This window comes from Artemia sp. Qi Xiang Cuo, chromosome 5 (genome assembly GCF_049724085.1).
Source record: "Artemia sp. Qi Xiang Cuo chromosome 5, ASM4972408v1, whole genome shotgun sequence".
NCBI lineage: Eukaryota > Metazoa > Arthropoda > Branchiopoda > Anostraca > Artemiidae > Artemia > Artemia sp. Qi Xiang Cuo.
This window is the reverse complement of record NC_142798.1, coordinates 30,795,191-30,820,749: the sequence shown is the minus strand read 5'-3', so window position 1 is coordinate 30,820,749 and position 25,559 is coordinate 30,795,191. Positions and strand designations below refer to the sequence as shown.

At 35.5% G+C, this 25,559-nt stretch overlaps 1 protein-coding gene across 1 annotated transcript in view; it reads left to right on the top strand.

Moving 5' to 3' along the window:
- bchs (WD repeat and FYVE domain containing 3 bchs) overlaps nucleotides 1-25,559 on the top strand; it is a 196,171-nt gene that overhangs the window by 49,429 nt on the left and 121,183 nt on the right. The window contains exons 9-12 of the mRNA XM_089089485.1: nucleotides 4,253-4,401; nucleotides 9,070-9,191; nucleotides 9,598-9,765; nucleotides 14,526-14,635. Coding sequence (XP_088945611.1) covers nucleotides 4,253-4,401; nucleotides 9,070-9,191; nucleotides 9,598-9,765; nucleotides 14,526-14,635 — 549 coding nt within the window. The remainder of the gene's footprint in view (nucleotides 1-4,252; nucleotides 4,402-9,069; nucleotides 9,192-9,597; nucleotides 9,766-14,525; nucleotides 14,636-25,559) is intronic.

Here is a 25,559-nt window from a genome sequence, read left to right as displayed (position 1 = left end):
GTATTGGTTATTGGGAAGTATACAGACGTTTTCAGGGGGGATTGTTTCTGTTGGGGGGGGGGGGGGTCGGGGGTTATATGGGAGGATATTTCCAAAAAGGAATTTTTCATGGGGGAAGGGACATTGCTATGAAGAGGGCGCCGGATTTCCCATCATTATTAAAGAAAAAGATCAGAAATCAAATATAAAAAAAAGTTTTCAACTGAAAGTAAGGAGCAACATCAAAACTTAAAACGAACAGAAAATATTACGTACATGATTGGGTTCACCCCCTAGTCAATACCTCGCTCTTTAAGCCAAAGATTTTTTAGTACTTTCATAAGAGCTATTTATTCTAATTAACGGCTTTTGTGATTAAGGGATCATTTTTAAAGAATTGGAACAAAATTCGAACTTTAGCTTTAAGAGCAAGGTATTGACTGGCGAACACCCTAATATACGTATTAAAAATAAATGAATCCAGATGTTCGTTACTTAATTTAGATCGTAATTTATGTATATTTATTACTACTAAAAACTTTTTTAAATAAAATTCAACAATTTCTGCGAAAACTATTTAGTCAAATAAAATTACAATTAATATGCACGTTTTATTTTAATAATTCATGTATGGTGAGCCAATATCAAAATTTGGATTAATTGAAAAACGTTCAAAAATTAAATAAAAAAAAACAAGTTTTTTTAACTAAAACTAAGGAACAACATTAAAACCTAAAACGAACAGAAATTATTCCGTATATGAAAGGGGCTGTCCCCTCCTCAACGCTTCGCTCTTTACGCTAAAGTTTTTCACTGTTTAAAAAAATATTAGTTGTGAGAAATTCAAACTTTAGCGTAAAGAGCGAGGTGTTGAGGAGGGGACAGCCCCTTTCATATACGGAATAATTTCTGTTCGTTTTAAGTTTTAACATCGTTCCTTACTTTCAGTTAAAAAAACTTGTTTTTTTATTATTTAATTGCTAGTAGGTTCCATAAGCTCTTTATATGGATTAACTAAAAAAAACTTTTTCCACAAAATAAGTTTTTCAAAGAAAAGTAAAGAACTTCATTAAACCGAGCAAAAATCAAATCAAATAATCTACTAAGTGTAAAACTACCACAAATCAGCATCGATAAATAAATGAAACACAAAACGGACAGAAATTACAATAAATAACCGAGTCAAACTCAAAACGAGCAGGAATTAACATGGGTAGGGCTCAAAACCCCTATGCCTTCCCAAGGCCAGAACACAATTTGCTCTTTACTGAAAAAAATACAAATGAATATGCATTGACAATTTAATATACATATGCTGATATCTATTCCTTAAAATGTTGATAATATTTGATTAATTAAAGTTATAAAAGTTAAAACACCCCAAAAAAATTTTTTCAGTAAAGTACAAATTATGTTCTGGCCTTGGGAAGGCATAGGGGTTTTGAGCCCTACTCATGTTAATTTCTGCCCGTTTTGGAGTTTGACTCGGTTATTTATTGTAATCTCTGTTCGTTTTGGGTTTGTGCCAGCAATGGCTCTGGAAGATATTTATCCTATCCGATATTTACTCCGCTCATACGACCACAAAACAGAGAGAGAAAATGAACAAAAAAATAAAAAAATAAAAAATGATACACAAATAGCTTAGCCGTTATCAGGAGGGTCATGTAGTTTTTGCCAAATAGGCAGTGAAATACATGAAATAGAGGTACATAATACCACGACTAGCTCATTATCTGATATAAAGAGTTGCTCAAACAGTGGTATTGGTGGTAGTAGGAACAGTAGCTAGCAGCAGTAATAGTGTATAATTACTAGTAGTAAAATAAGTTGCAGCAGTATTAATAGCAGTATTAACGGGTATATTTTTCTTTATGGTTAAATGAGTATTCCATTCATGACGCTCCTGAAGTATTCTCTTGATATGATAAGCCGTTCCAAAAATATTGCTGATACGCCCGTATTAGCAATCTGTATAATCAATAGTATGTTTTGATTTAGTTCAACTTTCCCCTCAATGTTTCTTTTTTTTTTTTTTTTTTTTTTTTGAGTATTTTAACGTCTTCCAGAACACAAGCGGTCCAAAATTCTACAGCCCGATGAGTCTGTCTAATCTCCTAAATCGGTAACGGAGGGGATAAGTGAAGTTAAGCACTGGATGTTGTCTCCACCCCCGCCCTCCCCCCTCCCTTACTGTCTACGCTAAAGTTTTCTTCTTTATGCCAACTACGCTGCCTCCCCCCTCAAACACTTTAATAAGGTAACGTTTTGTATGGGAATCAATGTTTCTTAAATGTGTTTTTTTTTTTTTTTAATATCCTCGGCCTTAATAGTACTCGCTACAGAAGTAGTAGTTTCAGTGATAGTAGTGGTAGTAGTAATAGCACTTGTGGTAGCAGTTGAAGCACCAGTAGATTTAGTAGTAGTTAAGTGCAAATATTGCTTTTTGTTCAATTGATCATCTCCCTTATTATTTCCTGAAAGTCCCAAATTAATATACTCAGTCATTCCTGAGTTACACCCTTCTGCGCGAGAGCACAGGATGGCTGGCCCCAGCCCCCCATCGTACTTCCTGGCTGAAAGGCCACGAAGCGGAGATCAGCACCGCCGGTTTGGACCTTTAGGGTCGACTGCCGTCATACTTACTTGCTACTTACTTCACCCTTTTGACAACCCATATACACTTAACATGATTTAGTACAACACTCCCCTCCACATTCACTGAAAGACTCATCTTAATGCCCTTCGTATTTTGGCAAAGTAGAATTCAAACATGTATACCTTTACATGCATTCCATTAAAACCTTATATCCCCCAGGGCATAACTTAAAGACCTTGCCCCAGGGCCCCGGGGGGCTGTACCAACCCTAGAGGCATTGTTATCGTATATTGTATGGAGGTATATTATCGTGTATCGTATGAAGGTATGTTTATTGCTTTTATTATCGTAATTGTTTGCAGTGGATATTCTGATTCTAGGCTTTCCCTTATCTTTTTTAGAATTAGTATTTATGTGACCATCTTCAAAAAAGATTACCGTATGTAATTTGACGATAAATTCAACAAATATGTTTTTTTTTATAACAGCTACCAGTGATTGTTTGCTTGTTTTTGTCATTTCCAGAGAATAGTAACCTATTAGCCTACATTCACAAGTTTTTTTTCGGCTTCTGAGCCCAGTTAAGTCACAGGTGCAGCATGTTTAACTCAATTGTCACTTTTTTTGCAAGTAGGTACCATAAGATCTTTATATGGAAACTAAACTTACAATCTATAGAGAATGAAATATGAACAAAAAAGGCATATTGTTGTTGGTAAAAAAGCTAGTATACTGTATGACATTACTTTTATTATCTTAATTGTGTGCAGAATATTTGGGTTTCTTAAAAGGATGTGTAGTTTTATCCTTTTTTTTCGTTTCTGGAAAAGACTGAAGAGAGGTATGCTTTTAAAAAGTATATTATATTCACTGAATTGTTGGAAGCCTAGTGCCCTAAACAACCTAGTGCCTGTTGGAAGCCTAGTGCCCTAGTGCCCTTGCTCGTAACTAGAGACAAGAAAAATGCTCCTATTGATTAAATTGTTCACATTTCTTAAAAATTTCTCATGAATTAGTAACCGAATCGAGTTGAATTTATTCTTCCCATACTTCAGAAATTTTTCCACTGCACTTGTACACAACTGGTTAGAAATATCAACTGTTGCACTTTTTATCATCAAATTAATCTGTTTCATAAAATACCATTGAATAATTTTGAAGTTAGGCCCAATTAACTTTATAAGTAAAAAAGGGTAATAATGTCTAAAAAATAATTTTTTCTCTTGTTTCTTTGCGTATCCTTAGTACTTTTATGATAATATATTATTTTTTTTTTTAATTTCCATAATTCAAAACACAGCTTTTCGGGATGAGGGAAAAAAGTTCAGGACAAATCACTAACTGAAGTCAAAATTCGGTTTAGTAGTTCCACAAGTGCCTGATAGAAGGTAGGGTCAAAGCAGAAACTGTAAGTAAACTGGGATGGTGGAGGAGTATCCAATTGCGTGTTGAGGAAAGGTAAATTAATGCCGTAGACAGACAGTAGATTGTAGTATTATTATCACCCTTATGAAATGGATAGGCCTTCCAATAGTTTTGCTTTTGTTGAAAGCTAAAATACATGAACATCGAATCTGTTGGAGTTATTTTGTGCATCTTCTCCCTTCTCTTTCAAAAGAAGCTCTGTATTTTATTGATTACGACCATCGTTAATGCTCATTTGTTTCCTTTTAGGAGAAGTTTTTCAAGCTCCACGAATTTCTAGTATTTCAGTTAAACTATATTCCTTGTCGTGAGTTGATAAGCATGTCCCTAATCATCAGGAATGAAAACTCTCTTCCATGCTCTGTATTGTGCACTGTTGCCTTGCTTAGTTATTTAAGGTAAGTTCAATTGGAAGTATTACTTATATGTCTGTTAAACATTGGAGATAATCATGCCCTATTGGGTCATGGTAAATAAAAACAGATAAACAACAAAACAGGCTCTGGAATACAAATTAAGGGCCCATTTTTATGAGGATGAGAGCTGAGAAGAAAGAGCTCATCAATCTACGTGAACTTGTTTTTTCGCACTGGATTTGTTCAACGAAAGTAAGTTGAACTTGAGAAAGAGCTCTTGTTAACTCTGCCTTGAGTTCAGAATAGAGCTGGATGGAGGAATCCAACTTTTTTTTTAAAAGTGGTTTAAGTGGTTGTTTTTACGAGGATGGGAGGTGAAAATGACTTCAACTATCATCTTTGTGAAAATGTGCCTTAAGCGAATGAGTAAGGTAAATATTCTCTGTGTACCATACCTAACTAAAGAAACTACTCAATTTTTTTTCATGAAGATTAAAATTATTTTTCTGAAGTTAAAGGTGTTGGGGACTAAGTATGCTCCCTGTTGACAAAAAAGAAAGAAATTCCATGTACTGGACCTCTTTGTGCACATTGTTGGGGCAACTTCCCTGAGCCACCAATCTCAGGTTAATCCCAGGTAAATGAATCAAAAGTGTTTCGGGCCCAAACTTTTGTCTATCACGATGTAGTCTATGTCCCGTTGGATCGACGACTTCGCTACCTCGAACCACAACCTATGCCCATCGATAGCCTATGTGTACCCTTGTGAATGGAACTTCTTGTGATGGTATTTTATGATTGAAGATATTATATGGATCTCCGATTCGTTCCCCCCACGCTTACCCCCTCTATTAACCCCAGCAATGCTGCCTCTTTACCCCCCCCTGCAGTAATTGCATTTTCACCTTAACAGAAAAATGATTTTTCTGAAATTTAAGAATGTTATCCGCATCGTATAATGAAATAATCGTATGTCATATTTTCAGATAAAATAATTTTCGTTCCTAAGATGCTTTGATGAGCCAAAGAAAACATCCTTAAAACAAAGGAGAGTATTTATAAAGAGACAAAAACCTAATTTTGATTAAAGACAAAAAACAGAAATATTTTTAGTAAAAGACTTAGATATGTAGTTAATTTAAACACGCGAACAGTTCAACTTAACAGTCCTTGGCTAGATTCTTTCAATAAAACGATAGAATAAAGTATGTTTACATTCAAGGGTGTCCATAGAATAGGCGTAAGGATGGCTTCAGTCCTTTAGAAGACAAACAAGTAAACGCATTTTAGAGCCCTATGGTGATCGTAGATCGTAACTGAATATTCAAATTCCGCTGAAAATTTAAACTGCAACTCAACATGCCAGCTCTTAACCAGATTAAATAAAAAAAACAAGTTTTTTTAACTGAAAGTAAGGAACGACGTTAAAACTTAAAACGAACAGAAATTATTCCGTATATGAAGGGCGCTGTCCCCTCCTCAACGCCTCGCTCTTTACGCTAAAGTTTTTTTTATTGTTTAAAAAAATATAGTTGTGAGAAAGTCAAACTTTAGCGTAAACAGCGAGGCGTTGAGGAGGGGACAGCCCCTTTCATATACGGAATAATTTATTCTCGTTTTAAGTTTTAACGTCGTTCCTTACTTTCAGTTAAAAAAACTTGTTTTTTTATTATTTAATTTTTGAACGTGTTTTAATTAATGAAGCTTTTGATTTTGGCTCACCGTAAATGAATAATTAAAACAAAATTTACATATTATATTTGGTTAAATGGCTTTCTACAAACCTGTTTAATTTTATTTACAAACGTTTTTATTAGTAATAAATATGCGTAACTTAGAATTAACTTACGTAACGAACTTCTATATTCATAAATTTTTAACACGTATATTAGGGGGTTCGCCCCCTAGTCAATACCCTGTTCTTTAAACTCTAGTTCGAATTTTTTTTCCAGTTCTTTAAAAATGACCTCTTAATCACAATCAGTTGATCAGTTGAAAAACTTGTTTTTTTTATTTAATTCCTGATCTTTTTCTTTAATAATGCTGGGAAATCCGGCGCCCCCGTCCTAGCACTGCCCCTTCCCCCATGAACACTTCCGTCCTGGAACGATCCTTCCATATAGCCCCCGCCCCTCTCCTTCCCCCCCCTCCCAGAAAAAATCTCCTCTGAAAAAGTCTGTATACTTCCGAATAACCAATACAAAATGTTAACATTGAGTAAAGTTCATAAATGTCAGACCTCCCCCGGGGGACTTTGGGGGATCAAGTCCTCCTAAAAGACATTTTTATCATATTTTCGACCATGATGAACAAAATGGCTATCTCAAAATTTTGATCGGGTGAATTTGGGAAAAAAATGAGCATGGGAGGGGGCCTAGTTGCCCTCCATTTTTTTTGGTCACTTAAAAAGGGCACTAGAACTTTTAATTTCCGTTCCAATGAACCCTCCCACGATATTTTAGGACCACTGGGTCAATACGATCACCCCTGGGGAAAAAAAAAAAAAAAACAAACAAACAAACAAAAAAACACCCAACCGTGATCTTTATTCTGGCAAAAAATGGAAAATTCCACATTTTTGTTGATAAGCGCTTGAAACCTCTAAAGTACGGTTCTCTGATACGCGGAATATGATGGTGTGATTTTCATTAAGGTTCTATAACTTTTAGGGGGTCTTTCCCCCTTTTTTCGAAAATCAGAAAAATTTTCTCAGGCACGTAACTTTTGATGGGTATAATTAAACTTAATGAAACTTATATATTTGAAATCAGATATACAATTTGATTCTTTTGATGTACCTATTGGTATCAAAATCCCGTTTTTTAGAGTTTCGGTGACCATTGAGCCAGGTCACTCCTTACTTACGGTTCATTACTATGAACTGTTTGAAAAGACAAAAAACCATTGACACATAATTAATGTCTGCCAATTAAAAAACGAGCAAAACTTAATGAAAGATTTTTTGAAGAAAAAGGTTCTATGGAACATAAAATAGATATACTGAAGGACCAAATTATCTAACTTTTCATGAGAAGTTCTTAAGATTATTCTAGGGCTTTGGGAAATGGATTTACCCTCCTACCTATCTACATTTGAATAAACATATTTAGATCACTGTTTTTCAACCTTTTATAGCGTCGTGTAATCCACATGTAAGTTGAGAGGGTAAATTTACCCCATAACCTCTCTTCACTTGAACTAATGTATTTAAAATAGTCGTTGAAAATGGTTAGGGGGAGCCCCGTCTTGTTTTGGAAAGACTTAAGCTTAAAGTATTTAAGTGTAAATTGACATTCTGAACTGCAATGGGGAGAGTGTAGGAGACAAGACTAAACTAGATTTTCAGAATGAGTTGATTAATTTGATAATTCATTCATTGATGCGTATTGTTTAACTGATTTTTATCAGCTTTAATGAGGAAGGTCAGTGAATCGTTATGCGATGGGAAGGGGAGGGTTGAAAACTAAAAATTACATTTAAGACCAATATTTTCTAACTTACCAATTTGGGGATAACCCTGTATGCGGTACTCAAAACGGAAAGAAACTAAGCATAAAGACGACATTATTTGAATGAAGAGAAAGAGCGATGTCAAAGCTAAAATTAACGGAGATTGTTCTGCACGTAAGTGGGTTTGCCGTGCCCTCTATGCACAAATTTTAACCTTCTATCTCAAGGCCTCAAGAATGAATGCTCTAAAACAATGTGATGAAAATATTAACTTTAATTTAACCCAATGTTTTATGATTAAAATAATTGTGATTAAACAACAAAGTTTTCTGCTCAAAATGCTTTGAAAGGCAATCGATGAATAAAACACTTGCAACTACCATCTTGCTATATTTATAACAGTCCAAGTTACTCACAGAATAGCCCTAGTTGTTTTGGTGTTAAGTCCCAGGTTTGGAGAGGGAGGGGCAGTATCCATCAATTTTACGTTTCAAGATCGCCTTTTACCTGCATTTGAAAGAACTCATTTTTCTTATAAAATAGAAAAATAAAGACAATTTATTCGCGTGATGCCTTCTGGTTCTCCATTGGCGAAGACCAAAAATAGTCTTATCCGAAAACTTTAGAGCATGGGACGAAGTGTGGTCCATTGCAGACTAGCAAAAATATCTTACCATTTACAGCACGCTTGCATTAAGAAATGTACGCACCCCTTAAGGGCTAGGCACACGTTGCTGATTTCGGGAACCGATTTCAGCAAGGGTGTATTCCACGTTGAGTGATTATAATTAATGGTGCTAAGAGGCGGGGCTTAATGATGTTTTTCGGTGAATAATCATCATTAATTACGTTCTAGACAAGGAATGTACTAGGGCTTTAGAGCTTTAGGCATGTAATTAATCGTATTTAATGATTATTGTAAATTAATTGTAATTAATGATTATTAAACACCGAAAAACGTCACTAAGCCCCGCCTTTAAGCATCATTAATTATATACACGTGGAATACACCCTTGCTGAAATCGGTTCCCGAAATCAGCTACGTGTGCTTAGCCCTTTATTGTAAATTTGTCCTCAGTTTTATAAATCATTAAGTGAGCTGTCATTATTATTGGTGAGTTTGCATAGCCGTTGATTTACAGATTTTTAGAAAAGATTTGAAACCATTAGTCTACCAATTCAGTTAGTCTTTTCTAGAAATCTCAGTTATTACCCAGGCAATTTATTTTAATTCCATTAAAGTGTTGTTTTTTTTGGCAGGTTTAATACAGTTTTTAAAGATGTTTACCGTGAAGTTGGACTCCTCGAAGTGTTTATGATCTGTTTGCAAAGATTCGGCAATTTATTCGCTGAAAAAAGCAGTGCTAAAGTTGAAGGAAAAGGTAATTTTTTGTACACGTTTCTCTCTCTCCCCTCTTTCTCCCTCCTTTCTGTCTCTTTTTCTCTCCCTTTCTGTCGCCCTCCCTCTCTCTCTCTCTCTCTCTTTCTCTCTCTTTCTCCCTTTCTCTCTGTCTCTCTTTCAACATAAGTGATTTAATAAATCAATGATCATCCCCAGATTGCAAGTGTTCTGCCTTATGATGACATTGAGAAGAAAGGTAAACAACCAAGGATAGATATTGGTAGACATACAAAAATCTACATCATTATGCTTGAGGAATACGCTCTAAATTTACCGTATTGCATCCATAAAAGACCATTTGAAAAAAAAAAAGAATTGGCAGAACAATTATTTATTCATATTTAATTCGTTTTACGATTATATTTTCATCCTCGACTTCTTTTCAGATGTGAAAATGAGTGAGCATCAGGAGAAACTGGTTTTTGTTGCTATGGAAGTTATTACTGTTCTTCTAACTGGAAACACGAAGAATGCAGAGGTTTTCCGGACTGGGGGCGGGACAAAGTGTTCCCAAGATTTGGTACTGCATCCAGAAGTCAGACGTGAAGCCCTAGGTTTGTTTGTACACATATATAAATATATATATAGTGGTTATATACATATAAAATATATATATATATATATATATATATATATATATATATATATATATATATATATATATATATATATATATATATATATATATATATATATATATATATATATATATATATATATATATATATATATATATATATATATATATATATATATATATTCGAAAAAAAAGAAAAATCAAATACTAATAAAGATCGCACACACACAAAAAAAAAAGATAAGATAAATATACAGTTTGTAAAGATAAATATACTTTCTGTTTAGTTTTACAATTTAAGTTTGTGTTTAGTTTTACTGTTTTAACCGGACACTTTTCTTCTTCACTATTTTTCATTTTAGTTCCATTTCGTTAAAAGTTATGAAAAAATCTCCACATAAATATATCTTTTAGCCCCTTTCTTATTTGTGGTAATTTCGGTAAGCTTTATGTTTGACTTGAACAAGCTTAAATATTAAGTTTTAGTTCCATTGGTCTTATATTTAACTGATTTGCATCAATTATTTCTGATTCTTTTAGGTTTTAATGCCAATCTTCTTTTTATTGACAAAACTTTTTAGAAAAGGTTTTGGAAAATGAATTTCATTTAAAGAGACCTTAGCTGAGAACTGGTGGACAAGAAATTTCAGTGAATTTTCAAATTTGACCTTAATTGATCTGGCTTACTTTAATATGGGTAACTCCTCCATTAACTCTCCTCTCCCCCCCCCCTTGAAAAAAATCGCTCGAGCTTCGTTATACAGTCAATAATGAAAAGGGCTATTAAGTTTATAGAAAACAGATTAGAATTGCATTGTAGGAAGCAATATAAAGTGCTATAAAAACGCTGACTAGACAATGTGAGTTTTGTTGTTAAAAACAATTCTTTTCAGTTTTCAAGCCATTGTAATAGTTTTCTTGGAAGGAACGTTGATTCACCTTTTTGCTGTTGTGTTTTAATGAATCTACTAGAGACAGTTCAATTTGTACTAATCAAGACTTTTGGAGACCCCTCGTACGGAAGAATTGTTTTCAAATTTTGAGTACGCTCAAGAAGATTCAAATTCAATAAAGTCCGACTTAGCAGCGTAAAAGACACTATTTTTTTTTCAAATGATATTTATCCCTTAAATTTATTGCTTATACCAGAGATCACCAAACTGTCGATCGTGAGCTGCTGGTAGTTTGCAGGGAGCTTTTTGGCAGCTTGGGTGAATTTTCACACAGAGCCCTTGGGGTGACTGTTCTGATGTGCGCTGCTCATGTCAAACTTACGATTGACGACAAAAATAGAACTAGAGACTCGCGCATCTGCCATTCACTCACTGCTCGTTTAGGAGTGTGGTTATTTTATTTATCTTGCTTCCGCTTACCGCAACAAAAAATATCATTTTGGTTTCTTTATTAAATCTTTCGCACTGTGAGATTACGATCGGCATTGCAATGGGATTTCAAATGGCAGCATAATCGAGTCCTGTCGCCAGTGCTTCCTATGTTTGCATAATGACTAGTGTTGGTCGCTATGGATACTGTATGTATTTCGCTTTCGAAAAACATACACAACAGGTGCCTGTAATACTTAAAGGGTTTTTATAATGAAAAGGAATGTGAATTGAAATTTTTTATAAGGTTACTATAAATAGAGGTCCTAAAAACATACCTTCCACAGAAATATCCATTTTGTTTCATATTTATTTTTATCTTTTTTTATTGTCACATTTGTTTCTTAATTTATTATGACCGCTGTTTTTCGAATGTCTCACATTGTGAGTTCGGCTTTAGAATTTATCTATGTGTACTTAATTTTACAATGAGTAAAATATAAGTATGATATTTAAGCATCAATTGACATTGGACAATTTTACCGTCAACACTAGGCAGAAAATGATGGAACTTAAGTGCAAGATCCTGATAATGTCAGCACTCCTCCACCTGGAGTATGAATTCCTCCACCTTTGACAGTCTTTTGCAAACAAATGAAAAAAAAATTAAAGACAAAGGTTGGGTCTGCATGGCTGAACCCGCTGCAGCTTCCAGTAGCAGTAGCAGTCAAGAACTTCCCTCAGTTATCTCTGCAATGCGTCACGACAAACTGGTTCCAGTGGAAGCCATATAATGGCGTTTCCTTACTCCAGTATTGAAACGGATTTTCCTCAGAATTCTCACTGAAGGAAAGTGGAGGTAGTACAATTGAAATCCCAATTAAGAGCTCAGCAATTTCAATTTGTTAATATAGAAAAATAGACAGAAACGAAGCAACAACTGAGACATCTTTTCGTGTTTTGGGGATTATTACTGAAAGTAAAAAACCTTATGAAGATGGTGAATTAATCAAAGTTATACTTTTAGTAGTTGCACACATATTTTCCCCATTTACGCGTATTAGTTTTCACGGATACAGTTGGGACCGCAATATTTGCAGCAACCAAAATGTTATGTTTCTGCAAGGTAGTATTCCACATCCAGGTGGTCCCCGCGACGTAAAGGACATGGAAGGTGATACGGTACCTTAATTCTACTCAACATATAATTAAAAAATGTTCTGATACAACTCAATATTATCCCAAGACTTCTCGGTGATCCATTTCCTCCCCCCTTATCCTCCCGACAATAAGGCTGGAAAAGAGCATGACAGTTCTAATTGGGAATGTTCACTAATTAAAAAATATTGTAATACATGTACTTTAAGATTTGTCGATTGTTGAAGATCGGTGTAATAAAATTTAAATCTGAGGTGTTACTGGAGTTGTACAGATACGTGTAAGTCTGATCTTTTTGTAAAATATGTAGGTTAGAGAGAAACGAGGCTTTTAGTATCTGAGAACGTGGAACTGTATCATTTTTAAATCTGCGTTGTGACCGCAGAGCCAAATTTGCTCCCTGATGCCCTAATTTTATGCGTAACTTTTGATAATATGGCGCATGCTGGCGCGAATTTATTATTTGAAGTAGAGTTGCTGCATGTAGTAGATACAGTTACATCTACTAAATCAACAGCAATAAATGCATCATCAGCATCAAATAGTTTGATCTGAAACTTTTTATGAACGGCAACTACGAGACCAACCGACGGTTGGCCTCGTGTCGTGTTGGCAGGATGAATAAAAAAGTCCTGATCATCTGACAACTCAAGCCGGATAGCATTAGTAGAATTTAGAAAGTGTTCATCAAAGCACACTAGATCAAATGAACTAAAAGACATCCAACTTTTCCTTGGCCCCACTAACCTTTTGGAACAGAAGGTTACCACTAGTTGGGTCATCACTTATCATTATTTTTTTATGATGGAGACTCGGGGGTATGACTGAGGACACGAAATATCACTGCGAGCTCAATGCCTCTTAATCTCGGGCCAGAGGAAACTGCTGTTGACGTGATTACCGGAACAGTTTGCACGTTTCACAATAGTTGCCATACATGGGCTATCACGAGTGCTACTGTAACCCTTATCGCCACATATACTGCACTTCGAATCATACAATCCCTACTGCACTACTGCATACAATCACGAGCAATATGGCCAAAACCTTGACGCTTAAAACATTGTTTGGGCCTAATCATGGGCTTCGAAACACGGAACAGGGAAAATTCAATTATGAGGCCGAATCTCACAGCGTATTCAAGATCTTCTTTGCTGCTAAAAGTGAGCTGCACGACAGAAGACTGACCAAAACGTCTGGTGCTGGTGATACTAGTAATCAAACCGGGAATTGTAGATGTGTCAAAACCTTTATCGATTCGTATTAGTCCTAAATGCTCATTTTTTAACACTTTCGAGCGAATGTTTAGGCCTACAGGTATAGTTGCTGGCACACTTATGGCAGCGGCTTCGTAAGACATATGTTTAAATCAACTGTGTAATTTTAACAAAAGCATTTATTATTTCCCACTTTGCTGGGTAGCTCACACTGAGGTTTATAAGCGGTACGGTCGCTCAGTTGTTTAAAATTTTTGCCTAGCGTATACCTTCCTCTAAGCAATTGTTTAAAAAATGGTTCTTAAATGGAATTTCGAATTTCTAACATGAATGAATCACCATTACTATTAATCAATGAATACTGTTCGCAATTCTCTCAGCTATACCGTGTAAATTCCTGTTCAATCTCTTTTGCTTGTCTCGAATTCATATTGAGTGGTATCAAACGAAATTATCGTAAATAATTTTACCGTATTTCTATTAACTCCGCTCAATGTAGCCTATTGTAATTAGGTGCAATCGAGTAAGCCTAGTTATCATGCTTGATTGATTGCCGTCTCTATATCAGGATTAATTTTACGCGAGTAATTTGAAAATAGAAACAAAGATCAAATGACTAGTGATGTAACTTTTCCTCTATGCGGATATGTTATTCTTATTGTACCAAAAAGTATAGTTGAAAATGAAAAAAAATCACTATATTCAAAGTTCTTGCAGCTCCATTGCACCTCTGAAAGGTTCTAACAGGAAAGGTTTTTAAATTATCCTTATAGATGAATCCACCAATAATTTATTTTTCTAGAAAAGAATGAATTGCAGCTTACGAGACCTGAAGAACAATAAGCAAATAATTAGTTTTGTTCGTTTCAATAAACGCTTTTGAATGCAATGCAGTAATTGCAATCGGCCATTAAATGCCAAAAATTAAAATCCAATTGCAGCAAGCTTATTGAACGTACCGTAAATTAGGGATTTCTTCTAACTCAAAATTAGTTCACTTATTATTTAAATTCTTTAGGCAACCAATTTACCATTTTTAGGGATATTGCAACAGTTGGTTCTAACAACTGGTACAGAGGAAGATATGGGAGCTCTTCTTGGCTTGCTCCAAAATTCAAATTTAATTGAGCTTAAAATTGATGTCATGAAGGTAGAACAACTTATCTTTTCATTCATATATACATCTTTTTCTAGTAAATTTGCTTATTTTGACTCCTCTAATTTAGACTAGTTCACATTGTGTTAAAACGATATGAATAAATGGATTTTACAACATTCTTCCAAAATACTCTGCTTATATCGCCTGGGTATCATATTGTGTTCCTCAGTTGTAAAATACGGATAAAAAATCCTTATCTTAATATAGTCTTATCCGCATTAAATAAGGACATATTACATAAGGATCGACCGAACTTATACCCTATTGAATAAAAATATTAATACTTATTTTAATATTACTTTGACCCTTCGTTTCTTTGCTTTGTATGTTTTTTGGTTTTTTGTTTTATGCTGTTTTTGATATTTTTATGGCGAAATGTATTATTTCTTTTGTATATCGTCCTATGTGCTTACCTCAACTTTCCGAGCTTTGCTCTCCATTAGGGGTTAATTTTTTTTATATCTTTAAATGAATCAAATAAAACAGTTAAAACAGTTTGTCAAAATAAAAATTGATAGTTGAGTTTTTCAAGTTGCTTTTCAGTTGAATGGGGTGTACAAAAAACTTTGAGAAGACATAAATTTTTTTTTATATTCATTGTTTATATTCATTTTTATTACTTTTTACGTGTCGAACGAACATGTCCGGGAGGGGGGGGGGTCAAGCCCCTTAACCCTTAATTTCTTTAAATTTAATTTCTAGCCCTTGTCCACGAGGCTGTCGGGTCATGTAAGCTCAAAAGATATTTTAATTGTACCTCTTAACTACTCGGAAATAAATTATTAAAATTAAAATTAAATACTACAATAAATACATAAATACACTTAAGCGCTAGAGGTCCCAAGAAACATAGCGTGTAGAGGACCTCGTATCAATCACAAAATCCACACAAAACAAATCAGGGAAGGAAAAAAAATATAACAATATATCAAAAATATAAACACAATGCGAGAAAAATCAACAAAAAAAAAAAAAAAAAAAAAACAAAAACACAAAACTGCTACACAAAAACCTTTGACTTAATTTTATCCAAACTGAAAATGTCCTGTTATTTATTAAAATTCCAACCATTAATAATATTATTAAACAACGGGGTTCGAATCTAATTCAAAATAATAAGAGAGGAGAAAAGAAAAAAAAACTATATAAAGTAAAGCGTAAAAAATAGATAAAGCAAAATGAAATAAGAAATAAAGAAAAAAAAACGAAATTAATTCAAGCCTTAGAGAATATTTTTCTGCAAAGGGAAGAAGAGTTTTTGATAAGAGAAAGTTCACTGGGAATAGAGTTCCAAAGAGCAATTGCTCTATAAATTGGTGACCTCGGAGCTGCTGAGGATACCCTCTTAGGCAACCGAAAGTGATTAAGTTTTCTTTTATTAATCTATTTTATTATCTGTGTTTTGTTTTTTAGTTTATTCGTTAGCTAGTTTATTTCGAAATGTATAATATCTGCTAGTCAGAGGCAACGCTGTAGCGTTGCCTATAGTAAAGGCCATACGGCTCCAATGTTTTATTATTATTAATTAAAAAAAAACTTTCCGAAAAATAAGTTTTTCAAAGAAAAGTAAAGGCCATTTTAAACTTAAGATCAGCATATACAAATACCTGTTAAAATTCAAACTCAAAACGACCAGAAATTACTATTAAAGAATAACTAAAACGCAAAACGAACAGAAATTAAATAAACAATCATAGCAAAAAACATACAACAAGTAATAATATAAATGAATAAATAGATCTTAAAGCGAGTAATGCTTCGATTGAATATGAAAATCAAGCTTAAAACGAAAACAAATATATTGCTATTAAAGTATAAATGAAACTTAAAACGAACAGAAATTAAATAAACAATCAATGTGAACAAACATACAATATATATTAATGTAAATGAATAAATAAATCTTAAAACGAGTGAAACCTTAATTTAATATAAAAATCAAGTTTGAATCGAATAAAAATAACTACAAACAAGAGTTTGGGTATAGGGGGGAGTTTGGGTATTGGCATGGGGGTTTTGAACCCTACTCACATTAATCTATGCTCGTTTTGAGTTTGACTCTAATATTTATTTATTTTTTGTTCGTTTTGGGTTTCATTTATTTATTGATACTGATTTGGGGTAGTTGTATGCTTGGCAGATTATATGATAGTCCAGACGCCAGGTGTCGAAAATGTGAACCATACGACGACGGAATGGGGCTGCTACGAGAATTAGTCTACCCTCCACTCCCTAAATTGACCAGGCGGTTTCAAAAATGTCAATGGCACTTGCTTGCAAGTTGTAGAACACATAGAAAATGGCTTTTTATTCTACTTTGATGTTTCATGCAAGAAAAATCATGTTCGACAAAGTTTGAGGTGCAGTTTCCGCTCAAATAGAAATGCCTAGATGCCATAGAATCTTTTCACAACAAAGTAACACGAATAGTGACAAAAAATGGCAGAGTGAAAAAAAAATGGCAAAACTATATGAGTCTTGAACAGTCTTGAAAAGTATAAACAAAATCAAATTGAATATTAGATATATAATGATATTAATTGTTGAAAGATCCATCAGTTCAAGATTTTTTTTTCACTGTATTTTTTATTTTCATTTTCAATGCTGTAAGAACTGGAAAATAATAAATTTGTAATATACGAGTAATTCGTTTTCAGTGAAGCAACAATGATTAATAAGGCTTTAGGTTTTTACAGTTAAAAATTAGGGCAATATCCATATTGTTCTTGTAGTGAAACTATATTTGTATTGACCATCCTTCAAAAGAACTAAAAAATTAGACTGAATATTTAATGAATAATGATATTAATTGCTAAAGGATCATCAGTTCAAAATTTTACTGTAATTTTAATATTTATTTTCAATGACGCAGTAGGTTTTAGGCTACTGCAGTGAGACGATACCCAAACTCTTGTTTGTAGTGTAGTGTTGTTTGTAATAGCAAAATATTTGTTTTCGTTTTAAGCTTGATTTTCCTATTCAATCTAATCATTACTCGCTTTAATATCTATTTATTCATTTATATTATTACTTGTTGTATGTTTTTTGCTATGATTGTTTATTTAATTTCTGTTCGTTTTGGGTTTCATTTATTCTTTAATAGTAATTTCTGGTCGTTTTGAGTTTGAATTTTAACCGGTATTTGTATCTCCTGAGCTTAAGTTTAAAATGGCCTTTACTTTTCTTTGAAGAATTTATTTTTCAGAAAGTTTTTTTTTTTTAATTAATATTTGTTCGTTTTTGATTGCAAAAAGTTTCACGTTTTTATGGCATGGGGGGGGTGCTAACTGTCCGATTATTCTTGACTTTAAAAAACGGATCTAGAACTTTCAATTTAAATCGAATGAGGCCTTTTTCAAAGTCTATACGATTACCTCTTTGATAAATACCTTATATATGAACAATAGACAGCTTGCATAACTTGTGGACAGAGATTGACAACAATGAATGGATTGAAAACCTAGCTCCCATAAGGGGGTTTAGACCATTTCACTTGCTGACACAAAGGGATCACGACTGTTTGGAATTGACCTTAATAGGAATTTGTGTGCCAAAACAATTTTGTATCTATCACAGAGTATGTATTTTAACCTTATAATTGGATAATTATGATAGATTTCCTATGTGTTCTTCCCATACAAAACCCCTTCCCATAAGTTATAAATCCCCCTTAATAAGTTATGCCCCAGGGCATTACTTACAACGCCTTCCCCCGGGCCATGGTGGGCTGTGTTGACACCAGAGTTTTTTTTTATTAGAACGTTGAACTATTTTACGAAAATTTCTGTCCCAAAATTTTTATCTAATGCATTTAGGGCGTAGAGGAGAGGGGCTAGTCGCCCTACAATCTCTTTTGACTCTGAAAAAGTGAACAAGAACTTTTAATTTTCAATCAAATGAGCCCTCTAATAATTATACGAGCATCCCTTCCATAAGAAATAATATGAAGGATTCGGAGAATCCTTAAATTACAACCCTTACCCTGAGGGCTTTGGGGGAGTTGTAATCCTCTAAGACCTAATTTCCAGAACTTAAAACTACGTTTAATAAAATTGCTGTATTAAAAATTTTGATTGTATGTGTTTAGGGAAAAGGTGGGCGTGAGAGGAGGGTTAGGTGCCCTCAAATCACTTTTAACTATTACAAAGGGCACTAGCCCTTGGAAATTCCTATTGAAGGAGCCTTTTTTGAAGTTTCTACGATACCGCCTTCTACAAAAACCTTATATGACCCCAAGGCATAATTTAAAACCCTTGCCCTGAGGGTTGTGGGGGATTGTCCTTCTCAAAAACCTATTTTCTATCTGGAAATTACCTCCGCTTAACAAAAGGGCATTCACAACTTGTTTAGGGGATTGTGGGGGGAGCTGGATGGGGGTGGGGGGGGGCTAGTTTCCCTCAAATAACTTTCGACTATTCAAACGGGTACTATCCCTTTGAAGTTCCAATCGAATGAGCCTGTTTTGAAGTTTCTACGACAACGCCTTCTATAAAAACCTTATATGCCCCCAGGGCATAACTTAAAACACTTTCTAGAAGGGTTGTGGGGGATTGGCGTCCTCAAAAGCATATTTTCTATTTGGAAATCAACTACACTGAACAAAATGGCCTTCTAAAAATTTTGATGGGATGTGTATGGGGAAATGATGGGCATGGGGGGGGGGCATATAATGCCCCTATGTATAAGGTTTTTATAGGCATATAAGGTTTTTATAGAAGGCGTTGTCGTAGAAACTTCAAAACAGGCTCATTCGATTGGAAATTAAAGGGCTAGTGCCCTTTTTAATTGTCGAAAGTAAGAAAGGCTAGTTGCCCTCCAATCACTTTCGACTATTAAAAAGGGCACTAGCCCTTTGAATTTCCAATTGAATGTGCCTGTTTTGAAGTTTCTACGACAACACCTTCTATAAAAACCTTATATGCCCCCAGGGCAGAACTTAAACCTCTTGCCCTGAGGGTTGTGGGGGAGTGTCCTCCTCAAAAACATATTTTATATCTGGAAATCAACTACATTGATGGCTATCCAAAATGGCTATCTCAAAATTTTGATTGGATGTGTTTGGGGAAATGATTGGCGTGGGGGGGGGGGCTATTTGCCCTCCAAACACTTTCGACTATAAAAAAGGGCACTAGCCCTTTAATTTCCAATCGAATGAGCCTGTTTTGAAGTTACTACGACAACGCCTTCTATAAAAACCTTATATGCCCCCAGGGCATAACTTAAAACTCTTGCCCTAAGGGTTGTGGGGGAGTGTCCTCCTCAAAAATTTATTTTCAATCTGGAAATCAACTACGCTGAACAAAATGGCTATCGCAAAATTTTGATTGGGTGTTTTTGGGGGAATGATGGGCGTAGGGGGGGGGGACTTGTTGCCCTCCAATCACTTTTGACTATTAAAAAGGGCACTATCCCTTTGAATTTCCAATCGAATGGGCCTTTTTTGAAGTTTCTACGACAACGCTTTCTAAAATAACCTAATATGCACCAAGTGCATAAATTAAAACCCTTTCCCCGAGGGTTTGGGGGGAGTGTCCTCCTCAAAAATATATTTTTTATATTAAAATCAACTACGCTGATAAAAATATATATCTCAAAATTCTGTTTTTATGTGCGTTAGGGACGGATGGGCGTGGGGGAGGGGGTCTAGTTGCCCTCCAATCACTGTCGAATATTAAAAAGGGCACTATCACTTTGAATTTCCAATCGAATGAGCCTTTTTTAAAGTTTTTATGACAACGCCTTCTATAAAAACCTTATATGTCCCCAGGGCATATCTTAAAAGCCTTGCCCTGAGGTTCTGGGGGAGTGTCCTCCTCAAAAGTATATTTTCTATCTGGAAATTAACTACGCTGAACAAAATAGCTATCTGAAAAGTTTGATTCGATGTGTTTGGGGAAATGATGGGCGTGGGGTGGGGGAAGGGGGCTAGTTACACTCCAATCACTTTCGACCATTAAAAAGGGCACTAGCCCTTTAATTTCCAATCGAATGAGCCCTTTTTGAAGTTTCCACGACAACGCCCTCTATAAAAACCTTATATGCCCCCCGGGCATAACTTAAAACTGTTGCCCTGTGGTTTTTGAGGTAGTATCATCATAGAAAACATTTTTTCTATCAGTAACTATAATCCCCGCAAAAAATTGGCTATCTCATATTTTTGTTTGGTGGTGTTGGGGGGATTGATGGGCGTGGGGGGGGGCTAGTGGCCCTCCAATCATTTTTGACTATTAAAAAGGGCACTAGCCCTTTAATTTCCAATCGAATGAGCCTGATTTGAAGTTTCTACGACAACGCCTTGTATAAAACCTTATATGCCCCCAGGGCATAACTTAAAACCCTTGCCCTGAGGGTTGTGGGGGAGTTTCCTGCTCAAAAATATATTTTTTATCTGGAAATCAACTACGCTGAACAAAATGGCTATCTCAAAATTTTGATGGGATGTGTTGGGGGGAATGATGGGCGTGGGGGGGGCTAGTTGCCCTCCAATCATTTTCGACTATTAAAAAGGGCACTGAAACTCTCGATTTCCAATTGAATGAGCCCCCTTTGAAGCTTCTACGACGACCCCTTATATATGAAGTGCCTTTGGGGGAAAAAAAAAATAATAATAAATCAGAGGCAACGCTGTAGCGTTGCCTATAGTAAAGGCCATACGGCTCCAATATTTTATTATTTATTATTATTTATTATTTTTTTTTCCCAGAGGCACTTCATGTGGAAGGGGTCGTCGTAGAAACTTCAAAGAGGGCTCATTCAATGGTAAATTGAGAGTTCTAGTGCCCTTTTTAATAGTCGAAAATGATTGGAGGGCAACTAGCCCCCCCCACGCACATCATTTCCCCAAATACATCCAATCAAAATTTCGAGATAGCTATTTTGTTCAGAGTAGTTGATTTCCACATAGAAAATATATTTTTGAGGAGGATACCCGCCCACAACCCTCAGGGCAAGGGTTTTAAGTTATGCCCTGGTGGCATATAAGGTTTTTATAGAAGGCGTTGTCGTAGAAGCGTCAAAACAGGCTCATTCAATTGGAAATTAAAGAGCTAGTGCCCTTTTTAACAGTCAAAAGTGATTGGAGTGTAACTAGCCCCCCTCCCCCCCCCACGCACATCATTTCCTTAAACACATCCAATCAAAATTTTGAGACAGCCAATTTGTTCAGTGTAGTTGATTTCCACATAGAAAATATATTTTTGAGGAGGATACTCCCCCAAAACCCTCAAAGCAAGGGTTTTAAGTTATTCCCTGGGGGCATATAAGGTTTTTATAGAAGGCGTTGTCGTAGAAACTTCAAAACAGGCTCATTCAATTGGAAATTAAAGATCTACTGCTCTTTTTAATAGTCGAAAGTGATTGGAGTGTAACTAGCCCCCTCCCCCCCACGCCCATCCTTTCCCCAAACACATCCAATCAAAATTTTCGGATAGCCATTTTGTTCAGCGTAGTTGATTTCCAGATAGAAAATATATTTTTGAGGAGGACACTCCCCCACAACCGTCCGGGCAAGGGTTTTAAGTTATGCCCTGGGGGCATATAAGGTATTTACTGAAGGCGTTGTCGTAGAAACTTCAAAACAGGCTCATTCGATTGGAAATTGAAGGGCTATTGCCGAGTTTAATGGTCGAAAATGACCGGAGGGCAACTAGCCCCCCCCCCCCACGCCCATCATTCCCCCAAACACTTCCAATCAAAATTTTGAGATAGCCATTTTGTTCAGCGTAGTTGATTCCCAGATAGAAAATATATTTTTGAAGAGGACACTCCCCCACAACCCTCAGGGCAAGGGTTTTAAGATATGGCCTGGGGGCATATAAGGTTTTTATAGAAGGCGTTGTCGTAGAAACTTCAAAACATGCTCATTCGATTGGAAATTAAAGGGCTAGTGCCCTTTTTAATAGACAAAAGTGATTGGAGTGTAACTAGCCCCCTTCCCCCCTCCCAAGCCCATTATTTACTCCAACACCAACAATCCAAAATTTGATATAGCCATTTTGTTAATCTTATATGATTTCCTGATAGACAACAAATTTTAGATTAGTACAAAACCCAACAAACATCAGGGGAAGAGTTTTAAGATATGACCTGGGAGAGTATAAAGTTTTTATAGAAGGTGTTGTCGTAGAAACTTCAAAACAGGCTCATTCGATTGGAAATTAAAGGGCTAGTGCCCTTTTTAATGGTCGAAAGTGTTTGGTGTGCACCTAGCCCCCCCCCCTCCCACGCCCATCATTTACCCAAACACATCCAATAAAAATTCTGAGATAGCCATTTTGTTCAGCGTAGTTGATTTCCAGATAGAAAATATGTTTTTGAGGATGACACTCCCCCAGAACCTGCAGGGCAAGGTTTTAAGATATGCATTGGGGGCATATAAGGTTTTATAGAGGGCGTTGTCGTAGAAACTTTAAAAAAGGTTCATTCGATTGGAAATTCAAAGGGATAGTGCGCTTTTTAATAGTCAAAAGTGATTGGAGGGCAACTAGCCCCCCCTCCCTACGACCATCATTCCCCTAGACACAACCAATAAAAATTTTTAGATAGCCATTTTTTTTCAGCGTAGTTGATTTCCAGATTGAAAATATCTTTTTGAGGAGGACACTCCCCCACAACCCTAAGGGCAAAGGTTTTAAGTTATGCCCTGGGGGCATTTAGGATTTTTATAAAAGGCGTTGTCGTAGAAACTTCAAAATAGGCTCATTAGATTGGAAATTAAAGGGCTAGCGCCCTTTATAATAGTTGAAAGTGATTGGAGGACAGCTAGCCCCCCCCCCCCTACGCCCATCATTTCCCCAAACACATCCAATCAAACTTTTGAGATAGCCATTTTGTTCAGTGTAGCTGATTTTCAGATAGAAAATATGTTTTTGAGGAGGACACTCCCCCACAACCTTCAGGGCAAGGGTTTTAAGATATGCCCTGGGGGCATACCATTATTTCCCCAAACTCATCCAATCAAACTTTTGAGATAGCCATTTTGTTCAGTGTAGCTGATTTCCGGATAGAAAATATGTTTTTGAGGAGGACACTCCCCCACAACCCTCGGCAAGAATTTTAAGTTATGCCCTAGGGGCATATAAGGTTTTTATATAAGGTGTTGTCGTAGAAACTTCAAAAAAGGCACATTCAATTGGAAATTCAAAGGGCTAGTGCCCTTTTTAATAGTTGAAAGTGATTTGAGGGCAACTAGCCCCCCCCCCCCGCCCACCATTCCCCCAAACACATCCGATCAAAATTTTGAGATAGCCATTTTGTTCAGCGTAGTTGATTTCCAGATAGAAAATATGTTTTTGAGGAGAACAGTCCCCCACAACCCTCAGGGCAAGGATTTTAAGTTATGGCCTGGGGGCATATAAGGTCTTTATAGAATGTGGTGTCGTAGAAACTTCAAAAAAGGCTCATTCGATTGGAAATTCCGAGGGCTAGTGCTCTTTGCAATAGTCGAAAGTGATTTGAGGGCAACTAACCCCCCTCTCACGCCCACCTTTTCCCCAAACACATCCAATCAAAATTTTAAGACGTCATTTTATTTTGCGTAGTTTTAAGTTCTGGAAATTATGTCTTTGAGGATTAAAACACCACCAAAGGCCTCAGAGCAAGGGCTTCAATTTGAGGATTTTCCAAATCCTTCATATTATTCTTAATGAAAAGATGCTCGTATGCACCTTAGAGAGGGGTCGTTTGATTGAAAATTGAAAGTTCTTGTTCACTTTTTAAGAGTAAAAAGAGATTGAAGGGCAACTAGCCCCTCTCCTTCCTCCACGCCCTCAATGCATCAGATAAAAATTTTGAGATAGACATTTTGTTAAAATAGTTCAAAGTTCTGATAACAAAAACTCCGGTGTCGACACAGCCCACCAGGGCCCTGGGGTAGGCGTTGTAAGTTATGCCCTGGGGCATAACTTATTAAGGGGGTTTTATCTATGGGAAGGGGTTTTGTTTCGGAAGAAAACATAGGAAATCTATAATAATTATCCAATTACTAGGTTAAAATATATACTCGGTGTTAGATGCAATTTTACTTTGGCGCACAAATTCCTATTAGGGTCAATTCCAAACAGTCGTGATCCCTTTGTGTCAGTCAGTGAAATGGTCTAAACCCCCTGATTGGAGCTACTTTTTCAATCCATTCATTGTTGTCAATCGTTGTCCACAAGTTATGCAAGCTGTCTATTGTTAATATATAATTTTGTGATAAAATAAGTAATCGTATAGACTTTGATAAGATCCTCATTCGAGTTAAAGTTATATCTCTATAATTGTTTTTTAAGCCAAGAATGCTTGGACAGTATGCACCCCCCTCCCATGCCAAAAAAAACTTGAAGCATTTTATTGTCAATAATGAACAAAAATTAATTTAAAAAAAACTCTCCAAAAAATAGTTTCTTCATATAAAAGTAAAGGCCATTTTCAACTTAAGCTCAGGAGATACAAATACTCGTTAAAATTCAAACTCAACACGACCTGAATTTATCATTAAAGAATAAATGAAATCCAAAATGAAGATAAATTAAATAAAAAAGCATAGCAAAAACATACTACAAGTAATAATATAAAGAAATAAATAGATTTTAAAGCGAGTAATGCTTCGATTGAATATGAAAATCTAGCTTAAAACGAAACCAAATATTTTGCTATTAAAGTATAAATGAAACTTAAAACGAACAGAAATTAAATAAAAAATCAATGCGAACAGAACATACAATATATATTAATGTAAATGAATAAATAAATCTTAAAGCGAGTGAAACTTAAATTGAATATGCAAATCAATTTGAATCGAACAAAAATAACTACAAACAAGAGTTTGGGTATCGTCTCACTGCCGAAGCCTAAAACCTACTGCGTCATTGGCGCTTTACTGAAAACGAATTATATTACAAATGTTAACTTTTGTACTTAATATTGAAAACAA